This window comes from Pleurodeles waltl, chromosome 6 (genome assembly GCF_031143425.1).
Source record: "Pleurodeles waltl isolate 20211129_DDA chromosome 6, aPleWal1.hap1.20221129, whole genome shotgun sequence".
Taxonomy (NCBI): Eukaryota; Metazoa; Chordata; class Amphibia; order Caudata; family Salamandridae; genus Pleurodeles; species Pleurodeles waltl.
In genome coordinates, this window is record NC_090445.1 from 568711225 (window position 1) to 568726943 (window position 15719).

General features: G+C 46.0%; 1 protein-coding gene across 1 annotated transcript in view; it reads left to right on the forward strand.

Moving 5' to 3' along the window:
- The window catches only part of LOC138299982 (peptidase inhibitor 16-like), a 303085-nt gene that overhangs the window by 229071 nt on the left and 58295 nt on the right, over positions 1-15719 (forward strand). The window contains exon 3 of the mRNA XM_069238747.1: positions 12148-12257. Coding sequence (XP_069094848.1) covers positions 12148-12257 — 110 coding nt within the window. The remainder of the gene's footprint in view (positions 1-12147; positions 12258-15719) is intronic.

The following is a 15719-nucleotide window of genomic DNA, read 5'->3' on the forward strand; positions in this document are numbered from 1 at the left end:
GAGGGCACCCTAACAGCTTGGCTGACAGTGTAATGTGAGAGCACATCATCTGTATGATGTGACTCCACCTCAGTACCAACTATGCTAGACTGTCTTGTAATGGGAAGGCTAAGAAGTTTCTTTCCTGAACCTTTACCTGGGGGAGTCCCTGGATCAGATTGAGAACCATTAGCTACTTTTTCAACAGATGGGGCACTTTTAGCCTTATCTTGTTCTCTAAGCATGTTAAGTAACAGTTCCAAGGAAGGATTCTTCCCTACACTCAAACCTCTCCCTATGCAGAGACTCCTTGCTCATTTCCAGCTAAGGTGATCATATGCAATCTTAGACAGGTCAACATTTTGGCCTGTGCCAGACATTTTTAGAGAGAGTTAAAGTGATAGAAAAAGAAAAAAAAGTTTGTCAGAGCTTTTAGAAAGACAGAGAAAAAAACTTTTTAAACTTTTTAGAACTTTTTAGAAAGTTTAGAAGTACTTTTCAGCACTTAGAAAAGAGTGAAAAGAGGAAATGCAAAACTTTTTGGCTATGTGTATATACACTGACCTTGTTTTGTATATTTTTCTCTTATGAAAAGTACAATGACAAGAGTGGTAAGTAGTCTCAAAGCACTTATCCCACCGCTGCACAACCAATGTAGGAGGCTGGACTGCCTTGTAGTGAGTACCAAGGGGTACTTGCACCTTGCACCAGGCCCAGTTATCCCTTATTAGTGTATAGGGTGTCTAGCAGCTTAGGCTGATAGATAATGGTAGCTTAGCAGAGCAGCTTAGGCTGAACTAGGAGAGGTGTGAAGCTACTACAGTACCACCTAGTGTCATATGCACAATATCATAAGAAAACACAATACACAGTTATACTAAAAATAAAGGTACTTTATTTTTATGACAATGTGCCAAAGTATCTCAGAGTGTACCCTCAGTGAGAGGATAGGAAATATACACAAGATATATATACACAATAGCAAAAATATGCAGTATAGTCTTAGAAAACAGTGCAAACAATGTATAGTTACAATAGGATGCAATAGGGACACATAGGGATAGGGCAACACAAACCATATACTCCAAAAGTGGAATGCGAACCACGAATGGACCCCAAACCTATGTGACCTTGTAGAGGGTCGCTGGGACTATTAGAAAATAGTGAGAGTTAGAAAAATAACCCTCCCCAAGACCCTGAAAAGTGAGTGCAAAGTGCACTAAAGTTCCCCTAAGGATAAAGAAGTCGTGTTAGAGGAATAATGCAGGAAAGACACAAACCAACAATGCAACAACACTGGATTTCCAATCTGGGGTACCTGTGGAACAAGGGGACCAAGTCCAAAAGTCACAAGCAAGTCAGAGATGGGCAGATGCCCAGGAAATGCCAGCTGCGGGTGCAAAGAAGCTTCTACTGGACAGAAGAAGCTGCGGTTTCTGCAGGAACGCAAAAGGTTAGAAACTTCCCCTTTGGAGGACCGATCCCACTCGCCTTGTAGAGTCGTGCAGAAGTGTTTTCCCGCCGAAAGAACGCCAACAAGCCTTGCTAGCTGCAAATCGTACGGTTAGCGTTTTGGGATGCTGCTGTGGTCCAGGATGGACCAGGAGGTCGCAAGTTGGACCAGGAGGTAGAGGAGACGTCGAGCAAGACAAGGAGCCCTCTTAGCAGCAGGTAGCAACCGGAGAAGTGCCAGAAACAGGCACTACAAGGATTCGTGAAACAGTGCTCACCCGAAGTCGCACAAAGAAGTCCCACGTCTCCAGAGAACAACTTAGGAGGTCGTGCAATGCAGGTTAGAGTGCCGTGGACCCAGGCTGGACTGTGCACAAAGGATTTCCGCCGGAAGTGCACGGAGGCCGGAGTAGGTGCAAAAGTCGCGGTTCCCAGCAATGCAGTCTAGCGAGGTGAGGCAAGGACTTACCTCCACCAAACTTGGACTGAAGAGTCACTGGACTGTGGGAGTCACTTGGACAGAGTTGCTGGATTCGAGGGACCTCGCTCGTCGTGCTGAGAGGAGACCCAAGGGACCGGTAATGCAGCTTTTTGGTGCCTGCGGTTGCAGGGGGAAGATTCCGTCGACCCACGGGAGATTTCTTCGGAGCTTCTAGTGCAGAGAGGAGGCAGACTACCCCCACAGCATGCACCACCAGGAAAACAGTCGAGAAGGCGGCAGGATCAGCGTTACAGAGTTGCAGCAGTCGTCTTTGCTACTATGTTGCAGGTTTGCAGGCTTCCAGCGCGGTCAGCAGTCGATTCCTTGGCAGAAGGTGAAGAGAGAGATGCAGAGGAACTCGGATGAGCTCTTGCATTCGTTATCTAAAGTTTCCCCAGAGACAGAGACCCTAAATAGCCAGAAAAGAGGGTTTGGCTACTTAGGAGAGAGGATAGGCTAGCAACACCTGAAGGAGCCTATCACAAGGAGTCTCTGACGTCACCTGGTGGCACTGGCCACTCAGAGCAGTCCAGTGTGCCAGCAGCACCTCTGTTTCCAAGATGGCAGAGGTCTGGAGCACACTGGAGGAGCTCTGGACACCTCCCAGGGGAGGTGCAGGTCAGGGGAGTGGTCACTCCCCTTTCCTTTGTCCAGTTTCGCGCCAGAGCAGGGCTAAGGGGTCCCCTGAACCGGTGTAGACTGGCTTATGCAGAATTGGGCACATCTGTGCCCAAGAAAGCATTTCCAGAGGCTGGGGGAGGCTACTCCTCCCCTGCCTTCACACCATTTTCCAAAGGGAGAGGGTGTAACACTCTCTCTCAGAGGAAGTTCTTTGTTCTGCCATCCTGGGCCAGGCCTGGCTGGACCCCAGGAGGGCAGATGCCTGTCTGAGGGGTTGGCAGCAGCTGCAGTGAAACCCCAGGAAGGGCAGTTTGGCAGTACCAGGGTCTGTGCTACAGACCACTGGGATCATGGGATTGTGCCAACTATGCCAGGATGGCATAGAGGGGGCAATTCCATGATCATAGACATGTTACATGGCCATATTCGGAGTTACCATTGTGAAGCTACATATAGGTAGTGACCTATATGTAGTGCACGCGTGTAATGGTGTCCCCGCACTCACAAAGTCCGGGGAATTGGCCCTGAACAATGTGGGGGCACCTTGGCTAGTGCCAGGGTGCCCTCACACTAAGTAACTTTGCACCTAACCTTTACCAGGTAAAGGTTAGACATATAGGTGACTTATAAGTTACTTAAGTGCAGTGTAAAATGGCTGTGAAATAACGTGGACGTTATTTCACTCAGGCTGCAGTGGCAGGCCTGTGTAAGAATTGTCAGAGCTCCCTATGGGTGGCAAAAGAAATGCTGCAGCCCATATGGATCTCCTGGAACCCCAATACCCTGGGTACCTCAGTACCATATGCTAGGGAATTATAAGGGTGTTCCAGTAAGCCAATGTAAATTGGTAAAATTGGTCACTAGCCTGTTAGTGACAATTTGGAAAGAAATGAGAGAGCATAACCACTGAGGTTCTGATTAGCAGAGCCTCAGTGAGACAGTTGGGCCCGTATTTATACTTTTTTTGCGCCACATTTGCGTCGTTTTTTGATGCAAAAACGGTGCAAACTTGCAAAATGCCATTGTATTTTGTAGGTTTGCGCCGTTTTGCGTCAAAAAGCGGCGCAAATGCGGCGCTAAAAAAAGTATAAATACGGACCTTTGTCACTACACAGGTAACACATTCAGGCACACTTATGAGCACTGGGGCCCTGGGTTACCAGGGTCCCAGTGACACATACAACTAAAACAACATATATACAGTGAAAAATGGGGGTAACATGCCAGGCAAGATGGTACTTTCCTACACCTGGTCCATCCTGGGCCACAGCAGCATCCAAAAACCCTAACCGCAACCCTTGCAGCTAGCAAGGCTTGTTGGCGGTCTTTCTGCACGGAAACTCCTCTGCAAGCTTCTTCGAGACGTGGGACATCCATCCTCCAAAGGGGAAGTTTCTAGCCCTTGTCGTTCTTGCAGAATCCACAGCTTCTACCATCCAGTGGCAGCTTCTTTGCATCCACAGCTGGCATTTCCTGGGCATCTGCCCACTCCCGACTTGATCGTGACTTTTGGACTTGGTCCCCTTGTTCCACAGGTACTCTCGTCCGGAAATCCATCGTTGTTGCATTGCTGGTGTTGGTCTTCCTTGCAGAATTCCCCGATCACGACTTCTGTGCTCTTTGGGGAACTTAGGTGCACTTTGCACCCACTTTTCAGGGTCTTGGGGTGGGCTATTTTTCTAACCCTCACTATTTTCTTACAGTTACAGTCCCAGCGACCCTCTACAAGGTCACATAGGTTTGGGGTCCATTCTTGGTTCGCATTCCACTTCTAGAGTATATGGTTTGTGTTGCCCCTATCCCTATGTGCCCTCATTGCAATCTATTGTGACTGTACATTGCTTGCATTGCTTTCTATTGCTCTTACTGCATATTTTTGGCATTGTGTACATATATTTGCTATCCTCATACTGAGGGTACTCACTGAGATACTTTTGGCATATTGTCATAAAATTAAAGTATCTTTATTTTTAGTATATCTGTGTATTGTGTTTTCTTATGATATTGTGCATATGACACCAGTGGTATAGTAAGAGCTTTACACGCCTCCTAGTTCAGCCTAAACTGCTCTGCTAAGCTACCTTTTCTATCAGCCTAAGCTGCTAGACACCCCTCTACACTAATAAGGGATACCTGGACCTGGTGCAAGGTGTAATTACCCCTTGGTACCCACTACAAACCAGGCCAGCCTCCTACATTGGTTGTGCAGCGGTGGGATAAGTATTTGCAACTACTTACCACTTTGTCATTTTGTACTTTTCATAAGAGAAAAATATACAAAACAAGTTCAGTGTATGTACACCTAACCAAAAAGTTTTGCTTTTCTTCTCTTACTCCTTTGCTAAGTGCTGAAAAGTACCTCTAAAACTTTCAAAAAGTTCTTAAAAGTTTAAAAAGCTTTTTTTTTCTGTTCTTTAAAAAGTTCTGAAACTTTTTCTTTCTTTTTCTGTCCCTTAAACCTTTTCTATCATGTCTGGTACAGGCCAAACTGTGGATCTGACCAGAGTTGCATATGATCACCTTAGCTGGAAAGGAGCAAGGAGTCTCTGCATTGAAAGAGGTTTAGGGGTAGGGAAGAATCCCTCAAGAGAACTGCTGGTTAATATGCTCATTGAACAGGATAAGACCTTAGCTGGCACCTCTGGTGAGAGATTGGCTGATGGTTCACACTCTGACTCTGGGGCACCCCCAGTAAGAGGGTTAGAAGGGAACCTTCCCAACCTGCCCCTTAGCAGGCCACCTAGCAGGGTTGGTACTGATGTGAGTTCTCATCATAGTATACAGGTTACTCCTTTAGGCCAGGTTGTTAGAGTGCTATCTGTTAGGGACAGGTCTCCCTCTGTTCATTCTCACCATTCCTCTGTGTCAAAGCATGCCCAACCCACCCTCCCTGAAGACAGAATGTTAGAAAGGGGACTCAATAGATTGAGAGTGGAAGAATCCAGGCTGAAGCTCAAAAAGCAACAGCTGGATTTAGATAGACAAGCATTTGACTTAGAAAAAGAAAGACAGAGGTTGGGGTTTGGACCCCATGGTGGCAGCAGCAGTATTACAGATAGTAATCCTGTAAAAGAGCATGATTCTAGGAATCTGCACAAGATAGTTCCCCCTTACAAGGAGGGGGATGACATTAACAAGTGGTTTGCTGCACTTGAGAGGGCCTGTAATGTACAGGGGGTCCCTCAAAGGCAGTGGGCTGCTATCCTATGGCTATCTTTCAGTGGAAAGGGTAGGGATAGGCTCATTACTGTTTAGGAAAGTGATGCCAATGATTTTACAGTTCTTAAGAATGCACTCCTAGATGGTTATGGCTTAACCACTGAACAGTACAGGATCAAGTTCAGAGAAACCAAAAAGGAGTCTTCACAAGACTGGGTAGACTTTGTTGACCATTCAGTGAAGGCCTTGGAGGGGTGGTTACATGGCAGTAAAGTTTCTGACTATGAAAGTCTGTATAACTTAATCCTGAGAGAGCATATTCTTAATAATTGTGTGTCTGATTTGTTGCACCAGTACCTCGTAGACTCTGATGTGACCTCTCCTCAAGAATTGGGAAAGAAGGCAGACAAATGGGTCAGAACAAGAGTGAACAGAAAAGTTCATACAGGTGGTGAAAGGATGGCAAGAAGAAAGATGGTGAGAAATCTCAGGATAAGCATGGGGACAAGGGTAAAACCAAAGATCCTTCTTCAAATCCTAAACACTCTTCAGGGGGTGGGGATAAAACAAATTCTTCCTCTTCTTCTCAACCCACACACATTAAAAAGCCTTGGTGCTTTGTGTGTAAAAACAGAGGCCAGGGGATAAGTCCTGTCCAGGTAAACCCCCTGAGCCTACCACCACTAATACATCAAGCTCTAGTGCCCCTAGCAGTAGTCGTACTAGTGGTGGGACTGCTGGCAACAGTCAAGTTAAGGGTGTAGTTGGGTTCACTTATGGGTCCATCATAGAAACTGGGGTAGTCAGTCCCAAGACAGTTTCTGTCACACCTAGTGGCATTGGCCTTGCCACACTGGCTGCTTGTCCCCTTACAATGGATAAGTACAGGCAGAGAGTTTCAATAAATGGTGTTGAGGCTCAGGCCTACAGGGACACAGGTGCCAGTATCACTTTGGTGACTGAAAACCTTGTGGCTCCTGAACAACACATCATTGGACAACAGTATAAGATTATTGATGTCCATATCTCCACTAAGTTTCTTCCCTTAGCTATAGTTCAGCTTAGTTGGGGTGGAGTTACTGGCCCTAAGCAGGTGGTAGTGTCACCTAGCTTACCTGTAGAATGTCTCTTAGGTAATGACCTAGAGGCCTCAGGTTGGGCTGATGTAGAGTTTTATACCCATGCAGCCATGCTGGGTATCCCTGAGGAATTGTTCCCTCCCATTTCTACTGAAATGAAAAAGCAAAGGAGAGAAGGCCTGAAAACTCAGGATCCCTCACCAACAACAGGTACAAAGGGTATCACAGTATCCCCTAACCACCCTACCATTCAGGATACCATTCCTGTGGTGGGAGAAACCTCTCCTGGGGTGGCACCTGTTCCAAGAGAATCATCAGCTGGCATAGCTGTACTCCCTGATGTGGAAGTACCTCTCTGTGGGATAACTCATATTGGTGAGAAAAAGAGCACCATTTTAGTTAACATGGAGCATCCCTCCAACCCTCCCCGAGAAACTTTAGTGCAGAAACTCTGCACTGCCTCACAACACTTAGGACAGCATCCCTGCCCTAGTGTGGAGCTCATAGGACAGCATCCCTGCCCTGCTCCAACTAAAGAGAAACAGCATCCCTGTTCTCTCTTCCAGCCATATGGACCAAGTTTTTGCCCAGCTATGGCTTTACTGAGACAGCATGCCTGTGTGGCATTTTCATCACTACAAATAGGTTCAGTGGACAATTCCCACTGCTCTAAACTAAACCTTACTGATAGAAACTCTGAAAATATATCTTCACATTGTTGCTTAGCTAAAAAACTTCAAACAGGGTGGTTTACATCCCCACAGGGAAGTAACCATATAGTGGATGATAAAGGGAGTAACCAGTCTATTGCAGAGCTACTCTCTACTTATCACCACTTAGACAATAAAGTCTCAACTGGCCAAGGTTAGCCTTATTGTCCTTCTTTTGGGGGGGGGGTTGTGTGAGAAAGTAGCCTCTTTCTAGCCTTGTTACCCCCACTTTTGGCCTGTTTGTGAGTGTATGTCAGGGTGTTTTCACTGTCTCACTGGGATCCTGCCAGCCAGGGCCCAGTGCTCATAGTGAAAACCCTATGTTTTCAGTATGTTTGTTATGTGTCACTGGGACCCTGCTAGCCAGGACCCCAGTGCTCATAAGTTTGTGACCTATATGTATGTGTTCCCTGTGTGATGCCTAACTGTCTCACTGAGGCTCTGCTAACCAGAACCTCAGTGGTTATGCTCTCTCTGTACAAATTGTCACTAACAGGCTAGTGACCAATTTCACCAATTTACATTGGCATACTGGAACAACCTTATAATTCCCTAGTATATGGTACTGAGGTACCCAGGGTATTGGGGTTCCAGGAGATCCCTATGGGCTGCAGCATTTCTATTGCCACCCATAAGGAGCTCTGACAATTCTTACACAGGCATGCCATTGCAGCCTGAGTGAAATAACGTCCACGTTATTTCAAAGCCATTTACCACTGCACTTAAGTAACTTATAAGTCACCTATATGTCTAACCTTTACCTGGTAAAGGTTGGGTGCTAGGTTACTTAGTGTGTGGGCACCCTGGCACTAGCCAAGGTGCCCCCACATTGTTCAGGGCAAATTCCCCGGACTTTGTGAGTGCGGGGTCACCATTACACGTGTGCACTATACATATGTCACAACATATGTATAGCGTCACAATGGTAACTCCGAACATGGCCATGTAACATGTCTAAGATCATGGAATTGTCACCCCAATGCCATTCTGGCATTGGGGAGACAATTCCATGATCCCCCGAGTCTCTAGCTCAGACCCGGGTACTGCCAAACTACCTTTCCCGGGGTTTCACTGCAGCTGCTGCCAACTCCTCAGACAGGTTTCTGCCCTCCTGGGGTCCAGCCAGGCTTGGCCCAGGAAGGCAGAACAAAGGACTTCCTCAGAGAGAGGGTGTTACACCCTCTCCCTTTGGAAAAAGGTTTCAGGGCTGGGGAGGAGTAGCCTCCCCCAGCCTCTGGAAATGCTTTGATGGGCACAGATGGTGCCCATCTCTGCATAAGCCAGTCTACACCGGTTCAGGGATCCCCCAGCCCTGCTCTGGCGCGAAACTGGACAAAGGAAAGGGGAGTGACCACTCCCCAGACCTGCACCTCCCAGTGTGCTCCAGACCTCTGCCATCTTGGAACCAGAGGTGCTGCTGGCAGACTGGACTGCTCTGAGTGGCCAGTGCCAGCAGGTGACGTCAGAGACTCCTTCTGATAGGCTCCTTCAGGTGTTGCTAGCCTATCCTCTCTCTTAAGTAGCCAAACCTCATTTTCTGGCTATTTAGGGTCTCTGCTTTGGGGAAATCTTTAGATAACGAATGCAAGAGCTCATCAGAGTTTCTCTGCATCTCTCTCTTCACCTTCTGCCAAGGAATCGACCGCTGACTGCTCTGGAAGCCTGCAAAACTGCAACAAAGTAGCAAAGACGACTACTGCGACCTTGTAACGCAGATCCGGCTGCCTTCTCGACTGTTTTCCTGGTGGTGCATGCTGTGGGGGTAGTCTGCCTCCTTTCTGCACTAGAAGCTCCAAAGAAATCTCCTGTGGGTCGACGGAATCGTCCCCCTGCAACCGCAGGCACCAAAAGACTGCATCACCAGTCCTCTGGGTCTCCTCTCAGCATGACGAGCGAGGTCCCTGGAACTCAGCAACTCTGTCCAAGTGACTCACACAGTCCAGTGACTCTTCAGTCCAAGTTTGGTGGAGGTAAGTCCTTGCCTCCCCACGCTAGACTGCATTGCTGGGTACTGCGTGATTTGCAGCTGCTCCGGCTCCTGTGCACTCTTCCAGGGTTTCCTTTGTGCACAGCCAAGCCTGGGTCCCCGACACTCTAACCTGCAGTGCACGACCTCCTGAGTTGTCCTCCGGCGTCGTGGGACCTTCCTTTGTGACTTCGGGTGAGCTCCGGTTCACTCCACTTCGTAGTGCCTGTTCTGGCACTTCTGCGGGTGCTGCTTGCTTCTGAGTGGGCTCTTTGTCTGGCTGGACGCCCCCTCTGTCTCCTCACGCAATTAGCGACATCCTGGTCCCTCCTGGGCCACAGCAGCACCCAAAAACCCTAACCACAACCCTTGCAGCTAGCAAGGCTTGTTGGTGGTCTTTCTGCACGGAAATACCTCTGCAAGCTTCTTCACGACGTGGGACATCCATCCTCCAAAGGGGAAGTTTCTAGCCCTTGTCGTTTTTGCAGAATCCACAGCTTCTACCATCCAGTGGCAGCTCCTTTGCATCCATAGCTGGCATTTCCTGGGCATCTGCCCACTCCCGACTTGATCATGACTTTTGGACTTGGTCCCCTTGTTCCACAGGTACTCTCGTCCGGAAATCCATCGTTGTTGCATTGCTGGTGTTGGTCTTCCTTGCAGAATTCCCCTATCACGACTTCTGTGCTCTTTGGGGAACTTAGGTGCACTTTGCACCCACTTTTCAGGGTCTTGGGGTGGGCTACTTTTCTAACCCTCACTGCTTTCTTACAGTCCCAGCGACCCTCTACAAGGTCACATAGGTTTGGGGTCCATTCTTGGTTCGCATTCCACTTCTAGAGTATATGGTTTGTGTTGCCCCTATCCCTATGTGCCCTCATTACAATCTATTGTGACTGTACATTGCTTGCATTGCTTTCTATTGCTATTACTGCATATTTTTGGTATTGTGTACATATATCTTGTGTATATTTGCTATCCTCATACTGAGGGTACTCACTGAGATACTTTTGGCATATTGTCATAAAAATAAAGTACCTTTATTTTTAGTATATCTGTGTATTGTGTTTTCTTGTGATATTGTGCATATGACACCAGTGGTATAGTAGGAGCTTTACACGCCTCCTAGTTCAGCCTAAGCTGCTCTGCTAAGCTACCTTTTCTATCAGCCTAAGCTGCTAGACACCCCTCTACACTAATAAGGGATACCTGGACCTGGTGCAAGGTGTAAGTACCACTTGGTACCCACTACAAACCAGGCCACTCTCCTACAGAATCGCATAAAAATTAGTTATTCGGTATTTGAAAGTCACGAATTGCGAAAATGGCAAACCAGAACAGGCTGGTGACATCACAACCAGGAAGTGAGTCAGATGAGTCAGAAGTGAGTTAGATGGCCCGCATGTTCTGCCACCATGCTATTACAATCCTTAAAATAAATTGACAAAAGCGGCTGTTGTAAACGATCCCATTCAGCATCCTAGAACATGGATAGAACCTCTTCTTCCTAAGCCCCCAAATACCAGCTCTATCATACGTCATAAAGTTTAAAGATTTTTAAAAAAGGGGAAAGACCCGTTAACTTTTTTAAATTTATTACCAATACACTGTGGTTTATTTGATTTTTTTGTTCTGCTGCTTGCACATAAGAAAATGTGAAGAAATAAAACATAAAATTCACAATGGGCTACTGTCACACGTCAAAGGCAAGAGCCTGGTATTTCCTTCACCAACATAGTTCTATGGTCCTGTGAGCCAAGTGTTTATGGCCTGACAAATGGCTTTTAACTGCCGTGAATAATAAAACTGGTTTGCCAAAAGCAGGCTCTTCCTAGCCTTCCTAATACGAGCAACACATGTAAGCAATTTTTTCAGGAGGTAAGCAAAAACACCTAGTAACAGATCATATCGTTCAGAAAGGAAATCCCTGGAGGACCCAGTTGCCTTTGATCAGACACACTAGTGTGCTCTTGTGACCAGGCCAGGGAGTTATCAGATATGCTGTGCAGTGCAGCTAGCTTGACCTGCAACACACTGACAGACTACATATACCTGTATAGCCTATAAGGTCTATTCCTATATCGACATACCTTATAAGTTAAATAAAATGCAAAAGTGACATCGTACTTGCAAGCAAGCAATTATAGAACATAACTACTAGCAATTGTTTGTAAAAAATTGTATTTTTTGTAATAAACTTTTTTTTATTGTAAAGCACTCCAAACCCTGTGGGTAATGTCTGAACTTTATAAATCTTCTTGCTTTCTCAAATTTGCTTTGAAAAGTCTATTTCCTCACTATTTTTCAAAATGTTCCCAGGAGGAGAACCTCCATGAGCTCTCCTTATGATGGTCAGACTCGCTCACTGTGAAACATCCATTCCCAAATTTTACGCCCCACCACTTTTAAATGTCACCCGCTGCCACTTGCCTCCTTGCTGGACGTCACTGTGGATGTGTTTTAATATGAGTATATGATCATATTCTTTGAGTACATGACTGCCCATACGCTGTGTTCCTCTCTGTGTATAAAAGATAAACCTCTTGTATTTGACTATTGCTGGTTTGTGAGACGGTAATAAGCACTGTCTAATCTATTTCACTGTAAAATATCAATGTACACTTTGTCCTCCCACAGTATGGAACAGCATGTCTCGCACACTGATCACAGTTAAAAGTTTGACCTTTCCCTCTCGCTTAGGTGGTTTGGGCGACAAGTAACAGAGTTGGATGTGGTGACAATTTCTGTGAAAAAGTAGAAGGAATTGAAGAACCCAACGTGTCCCTGCTGGTGTGTAACTACGAGCCTCCGTAAGTGACCTGGTCCAGGACCAACACTGTGCCTCGTATGAATGGAATACACCGTCACCACGGTGGGGAAGGTGGTTTGTGCTACATGCACTCGAATTTTAACCTTAGCAGGTACCAGTGTCATACGACTTGCGCGAAGTTATGTTACAACTAACTTGAAAACATGTCTCCATTGCTGTCACAAACCCTTCTTGTTGGACCTACGTAAAAGGCACCTGCTCATGTTTAACAAACATTTTTATTTCTTATGAAACATATTTGACAATTGTTTGCAAGTACATATACACTGTTATAGGGCTTAAATTATACCTCTAAAAATTACACATTAATTATTCATTCATACCAACAAAAAACGGAAAGAAAAAATGACTGTACGGGTAGTATTATGTTCCAATACGTTTTAAAATTGTCAGCTGTGGTGGAAATCTTTAAAAGTGATATGGGTTCAGCTGAGTGTTGTATTATTTGACCATAAACAAATGATGATGAAGGATGAGGGGAGGGAAAATGGAGTAAAAGCAAAATGGTGAGAAAACAGGAAAAGCTTTTGGGCGAGGATGGAAGCACGTGGGTGAGCGAAAAAAAAGAAAAAGTAATAATAGGGAGGATCAATGACGAGAAAACATTTCACTCTTTTATAAGAGCCCTATATATGCATGATGGGTGAGAGAGAGGCTGAAAGCTTGCATCCCTTTTCATGTTCCGACTGTGTGAAAGCAGGCTGCATTCGCTGTTCCTATGGGTAGGACTGTAAAACAAAAGCACCATTTGCAAAGGTTTTGAAAACAGCTTCTCCTTTCACCATGTGAATCAGCTTAGTGAGTGAACCCGACTCTCGCCGGGGAGATTTGGCTGTGGATCTTAAGAGCGTTTTCACATTCTGTGTCAGAAGACATATATAAAAAAAGTCAGTGGTTCACTTCTTTAAATATTCAAAAATTAGAGGACATGCAGACATGATCCAACATGTAGCTAATACTTGCAAACAGCAATCAGCCAACTCCTACATAACCAGTACAGAAATCCAAGTCTAGTAGTACATTATTTACGTAATGACTAAACTAAATAAAAGACAATGGAGTGCTCAAAGATGTGACCACACAGGGCAGCAAACATGAAGGGCTTAGGTGTGTGTGTGTGTACTAATAAATGACTCAAGACTCAGTGATGTCAAGAAAAGCAAGGTCAACAAGATTAATAGTATTTAAGTGGAAGATTTCCAACCTCTTATAACATGTACAGGTCATCTATAGGACAAAAGGAAAATGTGAGCACTCATGAACAGAGAGAAAAATTACGAACTAATAAGAACAGAGTATGGCGGCATACAGACATAGAAATGAATCTAATGTAAAGAGTGATAAACCTTATGGAGGACCAGCAGTTCCCTAGGAATTTCTCAAGAGCAATGACGTTTGTGGGAAGCACTCAAAGCACAGTAGAGAATGTTATGTTAGATGACTGTCTCTTAGACTAATATAATTAGGCTGAATGATAGGAAGACAGAGAGCCAGTACCCTCTAGGACCATAATCCAGTAGGGACGAAGAATAGGGAAATATCTACATGAACAAATCAAGCAAAAATTAGAATGACTGCAAAAATATGTGTAAGGTTTATCATAAGGCAATGGTGCAGGCACACACTCTACTTACAGAATAAGCAGTAAACATACATTTTACTGAAATAGTAATGTAGGAGGATGGCCTAGTTTGTAGTGGATACCTATGGTACGTACACCATATACCAGGTCCAGTTACCCCTTATTAGTGAAATGTAGGCAGTGTCTAGAATCAACGCTTTCTCAGGGGTAGCTGTAGCTGAGCAGCCAAGGCTTATCTAGGAGACATGCAAAGCTCATGCAGTACCACTGTAACTTTACCCTTGTATAGTGCACTACTCACCTCTTAGGGTCTCAAGGCACTGTACACATACCACTGTGGAACCCCTCCTGGCTTTTCCCTGTGAGGTGCCCACTCCTGGACAGCCCCAGGTTGAAGCCAGGCATCCAAGTGCTGTGAGGGCCTTGTGGAGATTAAGCAAGCTATTGCCCAGAGTGGGACCCATTAATTAGATTAGGCACCAAGGTGAGAATTATCTGGTCTAAGGGAATTGAGCCCAAGACCCACCGAGGTGGGAATTGAACCCTGGTCCCAGGCCAAATCTCTGCATCAGAGTCTGCCGCTCTAATCATTGTGCCACACTTCTCAACACACAGTACTCACACACATGAAAGAAAATACTCAGTGTTACAAAAACAAAGGTACTTTATTTTGGTGAAACGAATGCCAAAAATACCATAGAGACTATACTCCTTTAGGAGGTAAGTAATACCCAATTATATACACTAGTATGCAGAAATAGGCATAAAAACAGTTAGAAAACAGTGCAATTAGTGAAAACCACAATAGTTAGAAATGGGCCTGGGGGAACACAAACCATATACTAAAAGTGGAATGTGAATGTCGGTTTCCCACCTAGGCAAGTGTAGTGTGTAGAGGGGTGCTGAGAGTATTAGAAAACACCAAAGATAAGTAATTGAACCCACCCCAGAGCCCAGGAAAGCAGGAGTAAATCACAGCAACTTTCCTACAACACACAGAAACATGAGAAAGAAGATAATGCAAGAACCAGAAGAGACTGCAATACACCAACAATGGATTCCTGGACCTGACGACCTGTGAAAGAAGGGGACCAAGTCCAAGAAGCACAGAAGGGTCCAGGGATAACAGGAGCCCCCGCTAACTTGGATGAAGGTGCAAAAGAAGAACCACCGGTGAAGAACAAAAGTCAGTAGTGCACCCAAGAAGACAGATGCGGGTTCCAGGTCGGTGCAGATGATGTCCCACGCTGGAAGGAAGATTGCAGTCTGGTTTGTGTTACTGGATTCTCCCAACAAGCCTTGGTACACGCAAAGCTCGCAGTTAGCGGAAAATGGCGCTGCCCAGGACCAGAAGAGACCTGGTGGTCTCTACCCAAGAGGGGGAGTAAAAAGGGGCTCTCAGCAACTCAGAGAGCCCACAGAAGACCAGGTAGCATGCACAGGAGACCCACAGCATGGGGATAAGGAAGGTGCAAAAGAAGGCCCACGGAGCACTACAACAAGGGATCCCACGCCGCTGGAGAACCACTCAGGAAGATGTGTGTCGGAGGATACAGTGCTGGGGGCCGGAGCTACACGGTGCATGCAGAACTTCATGGAAGGATGCCAACAAACCTTGGCAACTGCAAAACACGCAGTGCACAAGGGTATTGTCTTACTTGGGAAGGCAAGCTCTTACCTCCACCAAAGTTGGACAGTAGGACGTCAAGACGGTCTGGACCACTTCAGTCCACCACTCGTGATGCAGGATCCAAGCAACTTGTTAGGAGAGGGGACCCACGCCACCGGTCGTCAGCGCAGAGAGGTGCCTGCTGAAGCAGGGGAGTGACTCCTTCACTCCAAGGAAGATTAATTCGTTCT